The sequence below is a fragment of the Salmo trutta genome, chromosome 26 (assembly GCF_901001165.1).
Source record: "Salmo trutta chromosome 26, fSalTru1.1, whole genome shotgun sequence".
NCBI lineage: Eukaryota > Metazoa > Chordata > Actinopteri > Salmoniformes > Salmonidae > Salmo > Salmo trutta.
The window spans coordinates 10,077,923-10,101,346 of NC_042982.1; the positions used below are offsets into that span (position 1 = coordinate 10,077,923).

The window sequence follows — 23,424 nt, forward strand, 5'->3', positions numbered from 1 at the left end:
TGCTGTTATTCTGGCTGCACTTTTTGACGTGACTGTAAATTAGCCGTAGTTGGCTAGCTAGCAAGCAAGGGATAATAACTTTGCTAGCCAGTATGGCAATGGAACATTTAGAACGAACGACTGGGTTGCATCCATAGATACAGAACAAAAAGACTGAACGACTGGTTCGAGACTCTAGCAACCGAACCGATAGAACGAACGACCAGCCGGCATGGGTTGCAACCCTAGATTTGTGTCGGGACTATATCTTCTGGAAGGATTAAATAGCATGAACAAATTCATCAAAATAATTTTTATGAAACTATGTCAATCATTATTTGAAATATGTTGGTAACCCGTTATATAAAAGTGATAATGTCCTCTAAGCCGGTGTTGAGGATATATTGGCACAGTTTGCAACACCCATGTCAATATATCCTCCAAACACCGGGTTCTCAGGCATTATCACTTAATGGTAACACACGTTCTTTTGTCATGTTGGCAGGCAAGCTTCCAACGCCATCAAGCCATGCTTTGGAAACAAGCATAACACACACACAAACCTCACTCTTGGACCCTCTCCTTGAGGCTCCTGCATCCTATTCAGAGGTTTTTCAGAGACATCAAAGAGAAGCTGCGAAGAGTTTTCCATCTCTGCCTAGTAAACACTGAGCCATATTTCTTACTGAGCCGATGAGATGAGACGAACCCATTGTTTCTTGAAGAATATAACTGCTTCATGAACTTAGTACAACTTTCTCATCCCCTCATAACCCCAAATAAGGCTGTTTTATTCCATTGTCTCTACACGATCAACGATCAGGGTTGGGTAGCTTACTTTCTAAATGTAATCTGTTAGTTACCTGTCCAAAATTAGAATACCCAAACTCAGTAACATAATCTGATTACTTTCAGTTACTTTTCCCTTAAGAGGCAATGCAAAAATGATCTATCAAACACATTTGGTGTGTCATCATAGTGGTCAGACTTGAGTTCAGCGTTCTGCTTCTGTGAAACAGATATTTGTGTACATGAATATGGCAAAACTTGTGTCTACACTTAAGGCCAAAACGACAGTTATATGTGAGCAGGAATTCCGAACACAAAGCTCGCTTTTTAATGACAGGTCTGGACACACAAGATATTGTTTGAATCTGGCTGAAGTGTGAAGTACTATTTATTAGTTGAAGCAAAAGTTACAACCAAATGTTGAATACAAAGGCAGAATAACATAGTGACCCCCACATACATAGTGTACAGTACCCCTAAGTGCTTTGCCAGTATAGATGTACAGTCCTAACAACACAGCAGCCTACACAACAAGACCAATTTCAATTGCTTACATACATGAATGTGGACAGAAATTAGTCTTGAAATATCAACCCATACCTTAGAGATCCTACCTGAGGGTAATAGCAAGATACATACAACTCACTAACGCTTATATAGTTGTCTACAAGAAGAAAGTGGTAAATGTAAGGCTATGGCTACTGTATAATGACAAGCAGCTGCCTGTGAAGCTGAGCCTGTGACCTCTCCACAGTAAAGTGGTCACTCCTCAGTCCTGAGTTTGATGTAGCAATCATAGGAACGCGGCATGCGGCCAAAGCTGGAGCACGCTGGCTCGATGTTGATCTCTTCTGGAGGTTTGGTGCCGGTGAAAGTGAAGCGCTGCAGGAGAGAGGTAAAGAAGAGAAAGAGCTCCACTCTGGCCAGAGCCTCTCCAGGACACGCCCGCTTCCCTGAGGGAAAAGAGAAAGGTCATTGTCAGTCAGCTGAGCCTATAACTGAATTGAAGTTGACCAGAGGTTCTCAGGTTCTTGTTAAGTTTTTTTAATGAGTGGGGAAATCCTAGGATGGTGGATCAGGCTAGCTCTACCAGGCTAGGAAAGGCCCAATCCTATCATATCTTTGAATGTTTTTTTGTGAATAGGATAGAGAGATACAGGAAACAGATAAAAGTTATTAGGAGAGCATGCTGAAAAGCAGATTCAAACCCATGCTGGCAGCGGAACAAAGTACATGAGCTCCAGAGGCAGCGGCTTAGACCGCAAGACCACCCCAGGCCTCTAGGTTTCTTGTTTTTAACTCACATAATCCACAAACTACTTGGAGCATGATCTTACCCACTCCAAAAGCAAAGAATCCATCATTTTTTTTAAAGACTCCATTTTCATCCAGGAAGTTCTCTGGGTCAAACTCATCTGGGTTTTTAAACAATTTGGGATCAGCAAGCACAGAGGACAGCAGAGGCAGGACCATGGTACCCTGAAAGAATGACAAAATAACACCCTTCACTTGCTATGAAAAATGCAGTATAATGTAAATCATCTTGTTTAAACAACAGTTCCACCACGTCAAACAAGATACAGTGAAATGTAACATTCAGTACTGCTACAGTTACATAATTGTGGTCACCTCTGGAATGTGGTAGTTGTAGAACTCTGTATCTCTCATCACTTTGTGGGGTACAGAGGTAGGACTGAGGTCCATGTATCTCTGGACTTCGTGAATGACAGCATCCGTGTAGGGCATTGTAACTCTGTCGTCAACCGTGGGCACTCTTGAGCCAATCACCTCGTCTATCTCCTTCTGAACACTCGCTTAGGAAGATTTAAGTCACACTTTACATTACGTTGCACTGATACTATGTACGGATTGTTGTTGGAGTTATTACATGTCACGACATCGTAATAACACATTTCAAACAATTCATAGTCCAGAAATATTCTTTTTTTGGATTACAGTGTTATCTAATAGGTCTAGGAGACTTGGACGCAATCGATAAAGACTTGGGTAGCAGGGTACCTTGAATTTGAGGGAACTTTATCATCATCAGAAAAGATTGTCTTAGGGTGGATGATGTGGTTTCTGTTCCAGCAGCAAACAGGCTCCATGCAGTCATCACCATATTATCATTGTTGAACTCAGTGTTGGGATCATCTTTGTCCTAAGAGAAGAGAATAAGTCACCATCAGTGATGCAAGTAAACAGCGACATCTGGTGGCTAGTTTTTGCCATCTCCACATACTTATTGCCACTAAATACGTTAGAAAACCAGACATTGGCCTCTCACTTGTCAATTCACTCATGATAGCCAAACTCACATAAGTGGACATGGATAGTATCTTAATTCCAGCCACATTCCATATTTTCATAATGTGTAAGAGGTTCAACCTCCAATGTGAGGATCATGCCGTGTTTTCTACCTCCAGCATTTTAACCAGGAAGGCCTCGATGAAGTCCTGAGGTTCAGAGGTGTCAAGGGTTTTAAGACGGATTTCTGCTTGCCCTTGTATGTAATCTTTGGCCTTGTTTACGATAGCAAACATCTCATGGTGATTGCCTGGAAAGCACCAAACAATTCTAGGGAACATGTTGTACATCTGAAAGAAATGGGAGGGGTTTTTGTTAGTGAAAACAATGGCTTGGTCAGCCCAAGGCCATTTTGTGCAATTACTGTGATAGAGCTTCAATTTAGCAGGGCGTTGAGAGCAATGGAAGATTCTATGAAAAGAGATGAGCTGAAAAGTTACTGTACCGCTCCAATAGGGCTGCTGAGGACATTGAAGTAGGCATCAACAGCCTTTTGGATGAGCTGAAACATTGGGTCGTCATTTTCAAACCTGTGCCCAAAGACTATGGAGCAGATCACATTGCCAACACAATTGCAAAGCAATTCTTTGGGATTGACAACTGAATCTAGATTAGAGAAGGAAGGCAAGAACACACAGATACTTTTAAAATACCTGATTGGTTATCCATATACAATATTGTGATTATGAAACTTTTAGAAATAGCTGTGAGAAGCAACAACTACGTTTGAATTAAACACTAGATTTTCCATGTATTTTAACGTAAAATGGTATCTTTTCAATAACATGTTTAGTGTGAAAAGCTTGCTGAAGATAATATACTGAGAATAATGCATACAGTTACACTGATTACAGAATAATGTATCTCAGTTACACTGATTACAAAACAAACGTTACCCCTAGGGTCCTGGAGGGAGAGGCAGGTCCTGGCAAAGTGCTCTGTCTGGTTTTGTAGTGCCGAGGTTTAACCAATGGTGGACTTACCATTAGGCTCACATCAAGGGGCCTCGCTCGTGAGCTGGGCATAATATTTTTTGTGGTTGTAATTAAATCAATTCAACGCTTGAGGCCCCCCCCATGCGCTGCTCGAGGCCCCCCCCCCCCCCCCATGCGCCGCTCGAGGCCCCCCCAACACGCTGTTGGGGACTGATCAGCTCGTCGCTCTCATTCTGTCTTGCATCATCAGGTTGGTTCAGAAGCAGCAAAATCTGCAAGAAGCTTCAAAGTTGCAAAGGAAATTGGGAGGGAGAGGGGTTTTCCCTGGCCTCTGTGCCCAGGTTAATGAGGCCACATTGTTGGGGGGGAAAAAGGCTTTGAAAAAAGTAAATCAATCCATACAGCTGAATAATAATTCATAGTACACCAATAACTTATTTCCATACATATATTTCATATCAATATAATCCATGTTTCTCATAATAGTAGAAACACGTGTTATTAATCACCCACGTACAGGTTAATAATAATGGACCATTCCACCCTTCCCGCAATATTATTGCAAAAGTAACTTATTGAAATTAAGCTGCAGCAATGAGGCACTTTCCGAGCAGGGCAAAGAAAAGAAAGGTAATTTCTTGTTAAAATTAAATCTTATATTCATTTTGTAAAAAGGACAGGTGCTGCTGATAATGCCATCGTGGTGGAGGCAGAGGACATGTATGTGTAGCCCATGTATCTGATGCTGTCTGGACAAAAATAGTATGGCATGTCATACTCTCTACATGGGATATCGGGCCTTCGGAAACCTTTCAGACCCCTTGACTTTTTCCACATTATGTTACAGCCTTGTTCTAAAATTGATTCAATTGTTTTTTTCACCTCATCCATCGACACACAATACCCCATAATGACAAAGCAAAAACAGGTTTAGAAATGTTAGCAAATTTATAAAAATAAAAAACAAAAATATATAATTTACACACACCACCGTTCAAAAGTTGGAGGTCACTTAGAAATTTCCTTGTTTTTGAAAGAAAAGTACATTTTTGGTCTATTAAAATAACGTAAAATTGTTCAGAAATACAGTATAGACATTGTTAATGTTGTAAATGTTGTAGCTGGAAATAAGGAATAAGGAATATCAAAGTAGGCGTACAGAGGCCCATTATCAGCAACCATCACTCCTGTGTTCCAATGACAAACTTGGATTAGCTAACACAACATATCATTTTAAAAGGCTAATTGATCATTAGAAAACCATTTTGCAATTATGTTAGCACAGCTGAAAACTGTTGTTCTGATTAAAGAAGCAATTTAACTGGCCTTCTTCAGTTTCTTGGCAATTTCTCGCATGGAATAGCCTACATTTCTCAGAACAAGAATAGACTGACGAGTTTAATCAGAAAGAACCAATAAAACTGGCCTTCTTTAGACTAGTTGAGTATCAGCATTTGTGGGATCGATTACAGGCTCAAAATGGCCAGAAACAAAGAACTTTCTTCTGAAACTCATCAGTCTTGTTCTGACAAATGAAGGCTATTCCATGCGAGGAATTGCCAAAAAACTGAAGATCTCGTACAACGCTGTGTACTACTCCCTTCACAGAACAGCGCTAACTGGCTCTAACCAGAATAGAAAGAAGAGTGGGAGGCCCCGGTGCACAACTGAGCAAAAGGACAAGTACATTATAGTGTCTAGTATGAAAAACGCATGCCTCACAAGTCCAAAACGGGCAGCTTCATTAAATAGTACCCGCAAAACACTAGTCTCAACGTCAACAGTGAAGAGGCGACTTGGGATGCTGGCCTTCTTGGAAGAATCTTGGTTGTTATAAACCTCTTGAATTAAAAAAATTATGGAGCCCACTGTGTTCTTGGTTAACTTCAATGCTGCAGAAATTATTTGGTATCCTTCCCCAGATCTGTGCCTCGACACAATCCTGTCCCGGAGCTCTACGGACAATTCCTTCGACCTCGTGGCTTGGTTTTTGCTCTGACATGCACTGTCAACTGTGGAACCTTAGATAGGTGTGTGCTATTTCCAAATCATGTCCAATCCAATTGAATTTACCACAGGTGGACTCCAATCAAGTTGTAGAAACATCAAGGATGATCAATGGAAACAGGATGCACCAGAGATCAATTTTGGGTTTCATAGCAAAGGGTCTGAATACTTATAAGTATTATTATTATTATTATTTTTTATACATTTGCAACATTTTCCAAAAAACTGTTTTCGCTTTGTCATTACGGGGTATTGCGTGTAGACTGATGAGGGAAAAAATACTATTTAATAAATTGTAGAATAGGGCTGTAACGTAACACAATGTGGAAAAAGTCTAGGGGTCTGAATAGTTTCCGCGAGACAGAGGGCCTCTGTTTCGCTCGAATGCTTTCTCCGATGAGATAAATTCGCAAGAGGTTGAAATTAAGGAAAGTAAAGTAAAGTGAAGAAATGATGGTTAATAAATGAGTAATGGCCAGTCACTTGTATTAATTGTTTCATTCTGTATTATAGCATTCAAACCACATAATGCATACTGCACTTCATTTTTTAAACAAATAAATGAAACCGAAAACCGCAATTATCTAATCGAAACGATCTCAAACATCAGTAATCCCTCAGCACTAAAAAGGTACATGTTTACAGGTAAATGACATGTCTATACTATAAAAACCCTGTACACCCCATGGGTTTTACTGTTACTATATTCTGCAATAAATCAGGTATCTTCAGTTTCTCACATTCCAACAACCTGAGTAATATTGCCCATAAAGTCATTATAAAATATATTTCAAAGGCGAGAAAAATACTAAGAAAAATAACCTACCTCCATATTCACTGAAGGCTTTCACCAGCATCTTAGCCTCTTCTTGGACACGTTCTTCGATGCTCCTGCGCCCCATCCCTAAGGTTTTCAGGGTCATCAGCGAGAACCTGCGAAGATCTTTTGATCTCTTCCCACTGCTCACCAACACCCCTAGAGTAAACAGTATGACAGAAGCAAAGAGGAAGAATTAGAATAGCATAACATAAACCTAATGTAATGTAATTTCCACACAGACTGACTGTGGCAAGGTCAATGACACCCACCCACTCCCATTTATTTTTTTTAAATCGCCCACCATATCCTTTAGAGACTGTCATGATCACAGGGTAGTTGGCTCTGCCGCTGAACTCTTCTCCTTGTGTGACAAAAGCGTCCTTGATAGCCTGATAGCCAGAGATCACCACTACAGGTTTGGAGCCCAGCCATACAGTAAACACTGAGCCATACTTCTTACTGAGCTGAGGAGAGAAGAACCACAGGATTATAGTTAGGGAACCAGTAGAGTGATGTCTCAGATCCCAGGTTAATATGGAGCACGGCTGACAGTCCTGGGATGTATGACATGGAAGTGAAATGATTGTGGCCTTGCTATTCCTTTGGATAAGTGGTGGAGAGACCCAAGAGAGCAAGAAATGCAGTGGCAAATTGATAGAGTACATTATACTCACTTAGATATTGAAAATGTGTCAAAATAAGTGTATTTATAGCATGTCATTTTATGTTCCCAACAGTAGCAGTGTGTGGGTAAAATCACTGAGGAAGTCGAGCCCCCCACAAGCCATATTACAACCTATGTGTTGTGATAATTGAATTGTTTGCTCCATAACCTTTCAATTCATATGCCTTGTGATACACAGGCCTAAAGGCCGAGCCAATAAGAAGACCATTTAACCACACCTGTAAATGAGGACTTGGTGGACTGTATATTCTTTAGGTTAGGTTTACTTTATGTGTTCGCTCCCATGTGCTGGTTGTAAGATCCAGTTATTTAGATTTCTTATAAACATAAGCACTGAGGTCTGGGCTGTAACTGACAATTAACCTGTAAGTCTATGTGGTTGTTTTTTTGTTTATGTGTTTGCTATTTGGGGGAAATGATAAGACAAGTGGAACTACGTGGCTAATAACTGTTGTAACGAGGATCATTATCGTAGCAACACACCTTTGGAGTGAAGGCAATCCCGCGCTGGGTTAGCTAAATTTTCATGTCTTCGGGAGTAGTTCGTAAAGGTTGAAGTGTGTATGTTAGGATGGTAACATTCTAATAATTAAGGATGAAGCCTGAATTCATGCCAAGAATAATAAGTGTGACATTTTTTGATTTCCTCCCTTCTGTAATAAGCAGCCAATGAGGTATTTTTCCTTTATTCATGTGTTTAATCTGATTCTGTTATAGCTCCGGATAAACTGTTTATGTATGTAAGCACTTCAGAGTTATACCAAGCTAATAAGTCACTCGTAAGACAAGAAGGTTGTAAGAGTGTGCTTAACTGTATTTGTGTATTTGCATTTACTTTATAGTTCTCACAGAAGGTGATCATTCTGACTAAAACTACAGAATAAAGCCGCCAGTTAAAATAATGGAACGGTTGTGCTCATGGTCACTGGAGGGAGCTACAGGGGCATTTGTATACTTTAGTTTAACTTTACTCAGAAGTATGCTGGTATTACACATGGCATATCACTCCCGCTGTCTAGCTACAGTAAAACATGGAACTGGAATCCCACAGTACCAATACACGGACTGAATTATGGTTTAATGTTCACTACATTACACTGGTAAAGGCACAGATGACAGACAGGTAGGATTCCAGTTGAGGTGGTTTAATAACGGTTAAGATGCACAGGCACAGAACAGCACTGCACAGTGTATGTAGTATGGATGTGTCGTGTCTTTGGGGTACCATTAAACTGAAGACATGTTTATCAATTAACTTCCTGTAATTATTATCACGCGATTAAACTGATTAATTGTTTAATTGTAATTAACTAGGAGATCGGGGCACCAAGGAAAATACTCAGATTACAAAGTTATAATTTTCCTAATATAACTTTCCTATATTATAGTATCGGCCGATTATCTTTTGGTTTAAATGGTGTATTTTACCTCGAGTCCAGTCTCATTCCAAACGTCGTAAATTGTTGTATCTGCACGAACCCAGTCTTTACTAAAATCATCCATACATCAATTGTCTTAAAATCATTTATTTACTACACTAAGTAATTAACAGAAAACATACAAACAGTAATTATCGTCACAAAGGATTGGTAGTGTAATGTGCCCTAATGGGCTAACAGGCAGGTCGGCCTGTTGAACAATGGATCATAAAAGTCAGCTGAGGATGCACACCTACAGAGTTCATTAATATTACAATTGACAATTGAACGCTCACTCATTCGGGAACAATTGCAATCAATATATATTTACGCTCAGTGTCGTCGGGATCCTTGTTCGAGCGTCGTTCTGATGGAGAGTTCTCTCTCTCTCTCTCTCTCTCTCTCTCGGTTAGAATGGATCTTTCAAAGCGACATTCATTAATGTCGTTATAGAATGGATGTTTCGTTGGTCTTCGCGTTCGATGATATAATTTACTTAGCTGCAGACTAATAATTAATATCAAAGACTTGTTCTTATTCTGTCGGTCTCGATAGTCTAAAAGTTTACCACGTTGTATAGTTATAGTAGAGGAATTGGATGGTAAAACCTATTGGCCATGGAGTGGAGGCCTGGTCTGGAGAAATGTAAATCAGGGTATAGTTTTATAGTGACCCTTGAACAGGCTTGTCAAATGACGCCTGGTCCTGTCTGTGTCCCTTGGGGGGCGTGCCGATGGCTGAGTGAAGCTTGGTACAGAAATCCAATTCTATCACATTAACATCAGTACATAGCATCTCAATGTATTACAAATAGCTTTATCCTTATTAATACATTTTATACAACCATTATGATGCAAGTCTCATCGCTGAGGCTATTATATAAACAGTTTTATGGTAATATGGCTATATTGTCTCTTCTGAGTATCACAAAATTGTACCAAGCGGACCAGTTCGTAGCTGGATTCTTCACCAATCTTCCATACCTTCTCCAGAACACACATGTTGCTTGGTTCTCCAATTCTATGAGTTGGAAGAATTTCCTTTGTCTCTCTATGAAACATGTGGTAGGAGATTCTCCTCTTAGAGTTTTTACAACCCTTTCACACAGGGCCTGGGTTGGGGGGAAGGTATGTTGGGGGATGGTACAAAGGGGAGGGGGCCAACTGTCCTCCCTGTACCCAAAGAGGCCAACGTCATGACAGATAGGATAAGGCACTTAGTGGTCTGGCAACTTGCTTCAACCAAAGTGTGTGTGTGTGTGGTCTGCAAGTAAAGAGATAAATACAGATACAATAGTAAATGACAGAATACAATCTCTAAATCACATCTCTGATAAACAATATGCATGGTTTAACATGACTATGATGACTTAATGCTATACAGGACCATACAGTGCAAGGAAACTTGAATCTGACTGTACTCATTTGAGATCATAGGGGAGCCGCCGCACCTGTACTACAAAGCATACCACCATCATCTTCAGTACAAAGCTACAATTGCGCAATTAACTTGAATATCTCTAAACAGTGAAATAGGAGCTAATACCCATATAATGATGTACTATACACGTATACAATTACAGGGCATATAAACAACACACTGGGGGCATTACCCTATATAAATACAGGGTTAAATGTCCGAAATGATGATAACCAAAACAGAGCTAGCGAGCGCACAATAGCTATAGTAGCTAGTGATAGAAACTACTAATTAGCATAACCATAAATACAACATTATCATCGCAGAGTGCATCTTCAGACATAAACACCTGAAAGATATGAAATATGTACTTACATATCAACAAGGACTTGGCTAACACAATGAAAGCTTAGGAAAATAAGGATGGCTGGAACTTTCTCTCACTTGACTTCTCTCAAGCTGATCTTCTCTGAGCTGGAGATCGCCCAGCATGCTCTGCTCCACTTCACCAGTGGGCGGCACTTCAGCTCTGATATGATGAACTAACATTACTGATATGATTAACTACAAATACTTCACTGCCTTTTGTAAAACACCTTTGTTTTATCACAAAACCGGAGAGCAACCTCTCTCCAGTGAAGTCCACAAAGCATATTGCATGTACAGTAACAGACAAATACATGACCTACAGCATGGTCAAGCAAGTTCATGTTCCCAACATTTTCGGACCACTAAACAACAACTGATTTAGAACGACACAATTACCACAAATCGCAAAGAAAACAGTAGCTATTCCCGCACCATTTCAACTTCAACATTTCAGCATCATCAAATCAACTCTGCTTAGCCTTATACAGTAACAACTAAAAGATACCAAAAACAATTTATTCCAATCAACATAAGCTAAATATGACGTAGCTGTCCATGGTTCTGATTTCTGGCCTTTGTGCAAGTTGAAAAATATGTTGACTCACCCTACTTATAGAGAAACGCCAATGCCATCGATGTGGTTAGCTTTTAACAGTTAGGACCGCTATTTCTTGTCCCGGAATCCGTCTGAACCGACAGGTTGAAGTCTGCTTGACAGAGCCACTAACCTAGCTAAGCTGCTAGCCATCAAGCTAACGAAGTTAGTCCAAGACAAGTTTTACAATGGAGCCCTCTTTGTCTGGAGAAGTAAATTAACGGTTCCAGCGCTGTAGGAGCTGAAAGTACTACGCTTTGTTTCGAAACAAACTGGATCACTCCCGAGTTACAATGCGGCAATTTTTTGTTTGATGAGGATTATAGGCTTGAGCATTTTATGATGGCGCCAGAGGAGATGGCTGCAGTCTTATCGGCTTTTAACCAACCATGCTATGTTGTTTGTTTTTTTGCGTTGTTCGTAACTTGTTTTGTACACATGGTTGCTGCTATCGTCTCTCATGACCGAAAAGAGCCTCTGGACATCAGAACTGTGATTACTCACCTCAGATTAGACAAAGAGTTTTTCTTCAATGAGTGGGACGGGAGGGATATACTACAGACACCCGGCCAGGCCCAGATACCCGTCATTCGCTGGAGAAGGAAACGGTGACTTTGCAGATAAAGATCAGGGTGCCTTGTGAAGATCAGACCACGAGTGGCTAATCTGTCTTTGCCTTCCGTCCTGCTAGCTAACGTTCAATCGCTGGAAAATAAATGGGACGAACTGAAAGCACGTATATCATACCGACGGGACATTAAAAACTGTAATATGTTTCACTGAGTCGTGGCTGAACAACGACATTAAGAACATACAGCTGGCAGGTTATACACTCTATTGGCAAGATAGAGCGGGGGCCTATGCATATATATAAACAACAGCTGGTGCACGATATCTAAGGAAGTCTCGAGGTTTTCCTCGCCTGAGGTAGAGTATCTCATGAAAATCTGTTGACCACACTATCTACCTAGAGAGTTTTCATCTGTATTTTTCGTAGCTGTCTACATTCCACCACAGACCGATGCTGGCACTAAAACCAAACTCAATGAGCTTTATACCGCCATAAGACAACAGGAAAATGCTCATCCGGGAGGCGGCACTCCTAGTGACCGGGGACTTTAATGCAAGGAAACTTAAATCAGTTTTACCTCATTTCTATCAGCATGCTAAATGTGCAACCAGAGGGGGAAAAGTTCTAGACCACCTTCACTCCACACAGATGTGTACAAAGCTCCCCCTCGCCCTCCATTTGGCAAATCTGACCATAATTCTATCCTCCTGATTCTTGCTTACAAGCTAAAATTAAAGCAGGATTACCAGTGACTCACTAGAGGGTAGTGCGTACGGCCCAGTACATCACCGGGGCCAAGCTTCCTGCCATCCAGGACCTCTATACCAGGTGGTGTCAGAGGAAGGCCCTAAAAATGGTCAAAGACTCCAGCCACCCTAGTCATTGACTGTTCTCTCAGCTAACACACGGCAAGCGGTACCGGAGCACCAAGGCTAGATCCAAGAGGCTTCTAAACAGCTTCTACCCCAAGTCATAAGACTCCTGAACAGCTAATCAAATGGCTACCCAGACTATTTGTATTGCCCCCCCTCTCTTCTACGCTGCTGCTACTCTGTTATTATCTATGCATAGTCACTTTAATAACTCTACCTACATGTACATATTACAACAACACCGGTGCGTGTGACAAATAAAATGTAATTTGATTTGAGGTAGCTTCCTTTATCACACAGGTCGCCAGTGTTGTGGAAAATGTTCAATCAAATACTTCTCAGATACCGGAGCTTGTAAATTAAATTAGACTTTATTACAAAAGTAACAGAAGCCGAGCAGTTCCATGAAACAACTGAATCTTCATTCTTAGTACTTGGTTTTTATACAGTCTTACATAACGTCATCTCCCCACTTAACGAATCTTGTTGTCTTACTTAATTTCCATTCTCTTATTGGCTCAGACATTAGGTGCATAGATTCTATTGGTGGCGTGACATGCATACTCCTTAGCTAACGTTGCTGTCCAAAGGTCTTCACAAGTTCAGACCGATGTTGTCTATGTATGATTAACCCATGTCCGTGTCCAGTAGCCTTCACTCTGCTTACACATGTCTAATATTTAAACTTAGCGATTATTCTTTCTACTTCAAAGAGAACAGTATAGTTACGGAGAATCACCAGATGACTGGAAAATTCTCCCACACCAGCCTACGTTAGAAACTGGGGAAAACGCACAGTGGAATGTTTACCTTTAACTCGCCGGTGGCTGGGAGGCGTTTGCGCTTGTTTGATGCATCTCCGCCTTGTTGTTTGTCATTATCCGACTGGACGGTCTTTGTTCACCACGGAGCCATCTCCTGCCTCTCCTCCCCCATCTGATAGCGGAGTCGAAGGAGCACAGCAAGAGGAGCATGACAATCAACGATGGTCGCATGTCATAAGCCGTGAACGGCGCCTCCCGCAAAGTAGTCTACACTCCCAACAAAAGGCCCAGAGCAGATACAAACAACGAATAGTTTCACCACGCTGGAGCCTGATCTTCCTGCGCCTTCGTCGCTTGGGGTACTTGTGTCTGCTTCTCCATCTGTAGGATTCCTGCACCAGGTGCCGGGAGCTGTGGGCTCAAGTTATCCTGCCTCTCACCCATCCTTAAAGGGATATCCGAATCCTGTGAAGCAAGGGAGTGGGCGGATTTCCTCGTCCTTCTCGCTAGCTGTGATTTTGGTAACAAATGTTCCTGGTGCAAAAACAATGTCCTATCAAGGAGCTCAAGTAAATGACATTACTAAGCTGCTCCCGAATGTACTACTTCAGGAGATGGAAATTGATTCTATCGTAGTCCATGTGGGTTTTAAATGAAATTATGAAGGGCAGCTCTGAAGAATTGTGTAGTATCCTTAGACTTCTAAGATTGATGACTCATGAGACGTAAGTATGGTTTAGGATTTAAGTGTAACTTAGAATTACATGCTCTAATGCACCTGGCTTAAACTACCTGAAGCTTTCTTAATCACAGTTATATAGGCAGACATAGGAAATAGCTACGGATAGCGGGAAACAAACCCCCATCTTGAGTCAATACTGCCATCTATGGGTAAACAAAAATATACCAGGTTACTACATTCCCCCCTTTAAAGCTAATAACCCAACTTAATTCCTTTCTGAGCTATGCTATTTTCTAATTAAATTTTTTTCAAACATCTGATCTGAAAAAGTCTGGCGGACGTCTCTCTCTAATAGAGCGTCTCAGAGGTGGTGTAGCTGGTGCCACCAGATCTTCAACACTTAATGGTGAAACAAAGTCCTTTTGTTGAGACTTCACAGGAGGAGGTCATCCCGGACCGGTGGTCTCAGGAAGTTGAGCATTGTTGATCTCAGGTGGATTGTCCAACTGCAACTCTGGGGAACGTTCCAATGTCCTGTCCTGTTCGTTTAAGAATTGATCCAGATCTCCGGATGGAACTGGAATTCGAGCTCGGTTCTGATCCACGTGTCTCCTTAGTCTTTGTCCACTTCCGATGATCACAGTATAAGATACTGGACTTGAGCCATCCTCAATGGTAGCTGGAATCCATTTAGGACCAAACCCATAGTTTCTTGTATAGACATCATCTCCAGGTGAGAAACTTCTGAGTTTGGCTCAGTTGTCATGATTACATTTTTGATTCCATTGCTTTTGTTGTATTTTCAGGTCTGGTCTGATGAGATCCAAGGTTGACCTTAACCTCCTTGACATCAACATTTCTGCAGGTGACAACCCAGTTGTAGCTTGGGGAGTAATCCTGTAGCTAAACAAGAATCTTGACACCTTTGTTTCAATGCTGGGCCCTTACATCTTCCTCATCCCCTCCTTCAAGGTCTGAACCGCACGCTCTGCTAATCCGTTTGAAGATGGGTGAAAAGGGGCCGACGTTACATGCTGAATTCCATTTTGTTTCATGAAACTTGTGAATTCAGTGCTTGTAAAACAAGTAGCATTGTCTCTAACCAACATCTGAGGCAATCCCATTACACTGAAGCTTTGTCTCAACTTCTCAGTCGTAGCGTACCATGTTGACGTGTTCATGGGGTAAACATCCATCCACTTTGAATGAGAATCAATCAGCACAAGGAAAATGTTTACTAGGAAAGGTCCAGCGTAGTCCACATGTAGTCGTGTCCATGGCTTTTGGGCATTCCCATGGATGTAATGGCACGGTGGGGGGTGACTTCCTGTTACTCTGACATCCTGCACACCGGCTGACCTCATTTTCCACATCGTGGTCCATTTTTGGCCACCAGACGTATGACCTCGCTAGGCCTTTCATTCTCGACATACCTGGATGTGACTGATGCAACAACTTCAGTAGCAGAACCCGCCATTGTGGTGGGATAACTACTCTGGAACCCCACAGAACACATCCATCTCCAACACTCAATGCCAAGCAGCGAGTGTAGTAAGGCATGATCTGAGGCTCTGTCAGTGTAGGCCATCCTTTCAGGAAAAATTCATGCACTTGTGATAGCGTCACATCCTTTGAAGTCCATTGCCTTATTTTTGCTGTGTTCACCGGTGCATCATCCAACACATCGATCATCAAAACCTGGTCATTTTCTTCTTCCTGAATGATGATTTCTGGAAGGGGCAGCCTACTCAGAGCATCAGCATTCCCATGGTATCTACCTGGTTTGTAAATTATTCTGTACACGTAAGCCCTGACCCACACAGCCCAATGTTGAACTCTTGGAGAGACCATTTGTGGTACTGGCTTTTGTTCATGGAACAGAGAGATCAGAGGCTTATGGTCGGTCACAATAGTGAATGTTCTCCCGTATAAGTACTTGTGGAATCTCTGTATTCCGAATATGACAGCCAGTCCTTCCTTGTCCAGCTGGGAGTACTTTTTCTCCGCTGGCGGCAACGTTCTTGACATGAACCCAATAGGTTTCTCTGCACCATTCTCCATCCGGTGTGATAGCACCGCCCCCACACCATACGATGAGGTATCACACGATAAGATGAGATCTCTGTCTGCTGAGTAGTGCACTAGTACTTCAGCTGATTTCAGTAACACCTTTGACTTTGCAAAAGCTTCTTCCTGTCTTTCTGACCATTTCCAGGCCATGTCCTTAACAGTTGATGCAGAGGAGCTAAGAGGGTAGAGAGGTTCGGGAGGAAGCGATTATAATAATTCAGTAAGCCTAGATAGGCTTTCAGCTCTATAACGTTTGTCGGAGCTGGAGCTTCCACAACAGCCCTCACTTTAGCTTTGACAGTGTGTAACCCCTTGGCATCCACCTTGTGACCCAGGTACTGCACTTTATCAGCTAACAGTGTACACTTGCTCCTCTTCAGCCGGAGACTGGCGTCCTCCATCCTCCTCAAAACGTCACCTAAGTTTCTGAGATGCTCCTCCTTCGTGACTCCCGTGACAAGAATGTCGTCGAGGTAAACCGCTACCTTGGGTATGCCCTGCAGAATTCCCTCCGTTGTGCTTTAGAAGATAGTTGGTGCAGAAGACACCCCGAAAGGTAAGCGTTTATAGGTAAACATCCCTCTGTGGGTGTTTATTGACAGGTACTTCTGTGAAGCTTTACCCATTAGCACTTGCTGATATGCGTGACTCATGGCCAGTTGTGAACTGTTGCCCTCCGGTTAACGTTGAAAGCAAATCCTCCACTTTGGGTATGGGGTACTGCTCCAGAGAGGAAACTATTTACAGTCAGCTTATAATCACCGCATAGTCTGATTATACCATCTGGTTTTAGTATAGGAACAACTGGTGCTGCCCACTCAGAAAACTTGACAGGTATAATTATATCCTCTGCTAAGAGTCTCAATTTCCACATCCACTTTAGGCTTCATGGCATATGGAACTGATCTTGGCCTATAGAATCTGGGAGTAGCATCAGCAGCAACATGAATGGTAGCTTGGACCCCTTTTAATGTCCCTAGCTCTTCTTTGAAAACACACTCATGCTTTGAAAGCACCTGCTGTAGTGTCAATGTCTCTGTGGTGACATGTTTGATTTCATCCCAGTTCAATTTTATTTCCTTCAACCACCCTCTCCGTAGTAAGCTGGAGCCAGTACCTTCCACTACTAAGAGAGGCAGACTTCTCGTGTCCTTGATATTCCACTTGAACATCAGCAACTCCAATCACAGTGATCTTCTCCCTTGTGTACGTTTTGAGTTTAATGGGGGTGTCTCTCAGTTTAGGCACTTCAACGTTTTTCCACTTCATATAGAATTGGGACCTGTTCATCAGTGTGACACTACATCCTGTGTCTAGTTCAAACGGTACCTTAAATCCATTTATTCCCATTTACACAATGAAAGGCTTCACCTTCTTCATATTCGCCCCCTGTACACTGTACATTAAGAATGCTTGCTCTGCGTCTGCGGTAGCTAGAGCTTCTGGAGGTATTCGGTTTCAGTCCGTTCTCTTTTCTGCAGCCCGTGGCTTTTTTTTATTGTGGCACGCCCTCGCATGTGGCCTATTATCCCACATGCATAACACATTTCATGTTTAAATTTACAATCAAACGCTGCGTGTTTGCCTTTGCAACGATAACAGTCTCTATAGGCTGCTGCCCCACGGCTTTCCGTTCTTTGAAATTCAACGCACTCAGAGCTGCTCTCTTTTACTGTATAGCACGCAGTTGCGCCCCTTGTCTGCAATTCCAGTGCATTTCTATTTGCGGATTCCATGGCCTGGGCCAGTTTAAGTGCATTCTCAAATGGGAGATTAGGCTCTGATAACAATCGTATTTGTATCCTGTCATCATTAATCCCACACACCAGCCGATCGCGTAGCATTTGCGCTAATGTATTCCCATAGTTACAGTCCAGTGCTAGTTCTCTCAACTCAGCCACATATTCAACCACTGATTCGGTAGGTTTTCTCATGAGCGAATAAAACTTGAATCTTTGTACTCTCTCACTGGGTTTGAAGTGATTTTTATCTGAGCTCAACAGGTTTCTCATTAAGCTGTACGTCTGTGCACCGACAACCTTTATGAGTATTGATTTCTGTATAGCGACATCAGTTATTTCATTAGCAGCAAAGAAATGTTCCATTATTTCACAGCACTCCTCCCATTCCTGATTTTTAGGATCAAATGGTGGTAGCGAGCCTATTTTTGCCAAAGCCATCTTTTCCGATTCTTTCTCTCCTCGCACAGTCAATAATGTGTCCTACCCGTATCCAGGGAATCAATCCTTCAGAATCTTCCACCGCTCAAGTGAGTCTCACATCCAGCATCGCACGCCAAACACAACGCCGTTCTCTATAGTTATCCTCATCGCCAAATATGTAGTATCCTTGGAGACTTCTAAGATTGATGACTCATGAGACGTAAGTACGGTTTAGTATTTAATTGTAACTTAGAATTGCATCCTCTAAACATAAATATACCAGGTTACTACAAATTGAAACGGGATTTTAGAGTTGATTGACTCTCTGCTAGGCACTAATAAAAAGACCCATCATATCTGGCCCTGTTCCCTCTCTGAATCATGACATTGAGTGTTTTAGCAGGATTCTCGCTCTTCACAACTGGCTACGTGATTATTGCAGCTCAATGGGTGTAACTTCTGTTGACAATCTCGATACCTTTTGGAAACAAAAACCGTTTTATAAAGAGGATGGGATCCACCCAAAGCATTTGTGTTCATGGATCCATTCACAGCATTATAAGGTTGCGTTGAGACAACGACTTATCAATGACCCAAGCCCAGCTCAGTTAATCCCTACCATTGTGTCGTTGAGTCGTCATAATGCTTTAGCAAATGTACATTATACCAGGGACGTTGGTAGACATAATGCAAGTAACCTAATTTATGACCCTCTAATTGCCATGAATGCCTCTGGTGATCCTACAGGTATTGTATACAGCAATCATGTGCCTATTGACCAGATGTATGCTGTTGGCACTGAGGCGGTGTGCCCTAGTAGGAAGTCCACTGTGTGCAGCTCACCCTGTACTAATATAAATAACATGAGGATATCTACTTCTGCTAAACTTCCCAGTAAAGCAATGAAAACAAGCAAGCATCCAGAAAAGAGCTCAGAATAGCCCACGTTAACATATGTAGCCTAAGAAACAAAGTTAATAATAATAAAATGAATAACTTGCTAGTAACAGATGACATTCATATTTTGACTATCTCTGAAACTCACTTGGATAATATCTTTGATGATACAGTGGTAGCAATACAAGGTTTTAACATTTACAGAAAAAACAGAAATGTGAGTGGTGGGGGTGTTGCTGATTATATTCAGAACCACATTCCTGTAAAGATTAGAGAGGATTTCATGTTAAATACAGTTGAAGTAATATGGCTACAGGTTCATCTGCCTCACCTAAAGCCCATTCTTGTGGGAAGCTGCTTTAGACCACCAAGTGCTAACAGTCAGTATCTGGATAACATTTGTGAAATGCTTGATAATGTATGTGAAATGAAAAGAGGTATATTTTCTGGGTGATTTAAATATTGACTGGCTTTCATCAAGCTGCGCACTGGTTCAGATTATCAGTCAACCTACCAGGGTAGTTACAAACAGCACAAAAATGAAATCATCGAAATGTATTGATCATTACTAACGCTGCAGAAATAGGCTTGAAAGCAGTATCTAGATCCATCGGATGTAGTGAAAACAATATCGTAGCCATATCTAGGAAAATCAAAGTTCCAAAGGCTGGGCCTAATATAGTGTATACGAGGTCACAGAAAAAGTTGTAGTGATTCCTATGTTGATGTAAAGAATATTTGTTGGTCCGTGGTGTGTAATGAGGAGCAAACAGACGCTGCACTTGACAAAAAATTTCAAATTTGGACTCATCAACTCTAATTAACTTATCCTCTGCTGCAGAGGTAACTCTGGGTCTTCCTTTCCAGTGGCGGTCCTCATGAGAGACAGTTTCATCATAGCGCTTGATGGTTTTTGCCACTGCACTTGAAGAAACTTTCAACGTTTTTCGGATTGACTGACCTTTATATCTTACAGTAATGATGAACTGTCATTTCTCTTGCTTATTTCAGCTACTCTTGCCACAATATGGATTTTTAACAAATAGGGCTATATTCTGTATACCACCCCTACCTTGTCACAACTGTCAATGGTGAGTGTAGCTGGTGCATGGAAGTCAGGCGCAGGAGAGCAGAGATGAGTGGACAAAGCACTTTACTGAGGCATTTAAATATGTATATATATATATACAGAACGCAAATAAATGCCCAACAAACAAGGGCAGCAGCACAAAGTACAATAACAAAGTACAAAGTACCGGCTGCCACAAAGCACGGGTGAAAAACAACACCCGGCACAAACCAGACGGAAACGTATCAACCTGACAACAAACAATACCCCACACAGACATGGAGGGAACAGAGGGCTAAATACACATAGTAATGATGATGAAATGAAAACCAGGTGTGCAGAAAAACAAGACAAAACAAATGGAAAATGAAAGGTGGAGCGGCGATGGCTGGAAGACCGGTGACGTCGAACGCCGAACGCTGCCCGAACAAGGAGAGGGACCGACTTCGGCAGAAGTCGTGACAACAACACAACTGATTGGCTCAAACACATTAATTAAGAAGGAAAGAAATTCCACAAATTAATTTTAAACAAAGCACACCTGTTAACTGAAATGCATTCCAAGTGACAACCTCATGAAGCTGGTTGAGAGACTGCCAATATTGTGCAAAGCTGTCATCAAGGCAAAGTGTAGCTTCTTCGAAGAATCTCATATAAAACATATTTTGATTTGTTTTACACTTTTTTGTTTACTACATGATTCCATGTGTTATTTCATAGTTTTGATGTCTTCTATTATTCATCAATGTAGAAAATAGTAAAAAGAAAGAAAACCCCTGGAATGAGTAGGTGTGTCCAAACTTTTAACTGGTACTGTATATGTGAATTATGAAAGACAAGCCTCATCATTTTGAATTGCGTAAAGTGAGTTTCGAACAATGTTATACTCGTTTGGACCAGAGAGCATAAGACAGATGCCTACAACTAGAGAGACAGAGGGGCGCTGTTTCGCTCGCTCAGATGCTTTCTCCTGTGAGATGCTTTCAGCCTCTTGCGAATTGAAGGGAAATTATGAAACACAGAGACGAAAGATTTAAAACAAAATAAATGTGTCAACATTTTTGGGAAGCCTGGCATCCCTTGGCATCCATGAATACACGCCGCTTGACGTGTCTGTGTCTACTCTGTTTCACATCTGGGCATTGGAGGCCTCAGAGATAGAAATAACTTGCTTAGAAGGCACAGTCTGTACCTGTTGGTTAACTAGTAAATAATTAACAAGTTTATGGCAACCACAAATCTGTTCAACCAAAAGTTAACCGACAGTATAATGACCTCACATTATACAAAAAGTCCAAATTTGTCAAGGTGTGACGTTAATTGTTACTATGTACTTCATTTTCATCACTACATTTTACAGTAGTAGTAGTAAATGCACAAAGGCTGTGGGGTTGAGCATGTAAACCAACACATGCACAAACAAACAAATACAGTACCAGTCAAAAGTTGACACCTACTCATTCAAGGGTTTTTCTTTATTTTTATTATTTTCTACATTGTAGAATAATAGTGAAGACATAAAAACTAGGAAATAACACATATGGAATCATGTAGTAACCAAAAAAGTGTTAAATCCAAATATATTTGGGATTTTTCAAAGTAGCCACCATTTGCCTTGATGACAGCTGTGCACACTCTTGGCATTCTCTAGACCAGCTTCATGAGGTAGTCACCTGGAATGCATTTCAACTGACAGGTGTGCCTTCTTAAAACTGAATTTGTATAATTTCTTTCCTTCTTAATTTGTTTGAGCCAATCAGTTGTATTGTGACAAGGTATTGGTGGTATACAGAAGATAGCCCTATTTGGTAAAATACCTAGTCCATATTATGGCAAGATCAGCTCAACTAAGCAAAGAGAAGCGACAGTCCATCATTACTTTCAGACACGAAGGTCAGTCAATACGGAAAATGTCCTTGTCACAACACAACTGATTGGCTCAAACGCAATAAGAAGGAAAGAAATTCCACAAATTAATTTATGGAATCGATATATATATATATATATAGATACATATACACACACACTTTTTCTGTTCTCAAATACATGCATGTAGTATACTTTGGATGAATATTGTGAGAGGGGCAATTCAATAAAAACGTACAGTAGGCTGGGAACTAAGCAGTCACATGAAAATAGTGAACTGCTTTGTTGGTACAATAACCAACACAGAAAATAATGTAAAACAATAATAATCTAGCCTACATTTAGCTTGTATTAATGCAAATCATGAATTTTTGTTCTGTGGAAAAGTAATTAAATGTATATCCCATTCTACACCCTTATTCTATATCTTTGACATAACCTTGCACACTGATCTAGCTCAAGTATTTGACTGACCTCCATGTAGAGCTTGTATGGCGCTTTCACATCAATTCGTAACAAGTTACCGAGCAGAGGAATCCGTGCAGGACCAGGAGGCAAACGTGAGTTGCTTTGTTTGCCTCGATTCATCCACAGTAAAATAATAACGACAAAGCCGATTACAATAGACACTAAGTTCGTTTGCAAAATGTGAAGTACATCCATCTTCAGTAGAGTCGAGGACAATGATCGCCTACGGAGTTAACAGAAAATCTGATATCTGAAAGCTTTATTTGCCCCTCCAAGTTCTGTACCGGGTCAGAGCCTTCTACTGCAAAAAGTGAATAGAAGTTTAAAAATAGTTTGCACAATTGTGAGTCCCATCAGGGATTATCCATTATATCGACAAGAAAGCCGAGTGACAGCGCTAATATTGGGGGCGTTATATTAAGATGGACCGGTTTGAACCTGGCAATGGCCCGGACGTCATCGAGCGAAAGCACCTTCTCAAATCAAATAGTTATATGTGCTGCTCGGTCATGTTGCCAACAAGGCAGCTTGGTGCATCGTCTCTTCTCCATAAAAAATACATGTTAAAACATTCGAACTCATTTCAATTGGGAAGACAAAGCGTTTATCAAAATTAATCTCTTTCGCATGTGAAAACACAGAAGCCTACTCATTACTCCACGTGCTGAACTACATCACCT

The 23,424-nt window shown here is 41.3% G+C and overlaps 1 protein-coding gene and 1 pseudogene across 1 annotated transcript; both read right to left on the reverse strand.

Annotated features, from left to right (window-relative positions):
• Positions 1–1,467: 1,467 nt before the first annotated feature.
• On the reverse strand, positions 1,468–23,115 carry LOC115163061 (cytochrome P450 2M1-like). The gene is made up of 9 exons (XM_029714655.1): positions 22,751–23,115; positions 7,139–7,301; positions 6,844–6,993; positions 3,521–3,681; positions 3,189–3,365; positions 2,788–2,929; positions 2,398–2,582; positions 2,106–2,247; positions 1,468–1,721 (listed from the first exon to the last, which is right to left on the reverse strand). Exons 1-9 carry the CDS (start codon positions 22,937–22,939, stop codon positions 1,531–1,533), a joined length of 1,500 nt encoding a protein of 499 aa, XP_029570515.1. The 5' UTR covers positions 22,940–23,115; the 3' UTR covers positions 1,468–1,530.
• LOC115163062 (uncharacterized protein K02A2.6-like) lies at positions 13,129–19,061 on the reverse strand (annotated as a pseudogene).
• Positions 23,116–23,424: the final 309 nt, after the last annotated feature.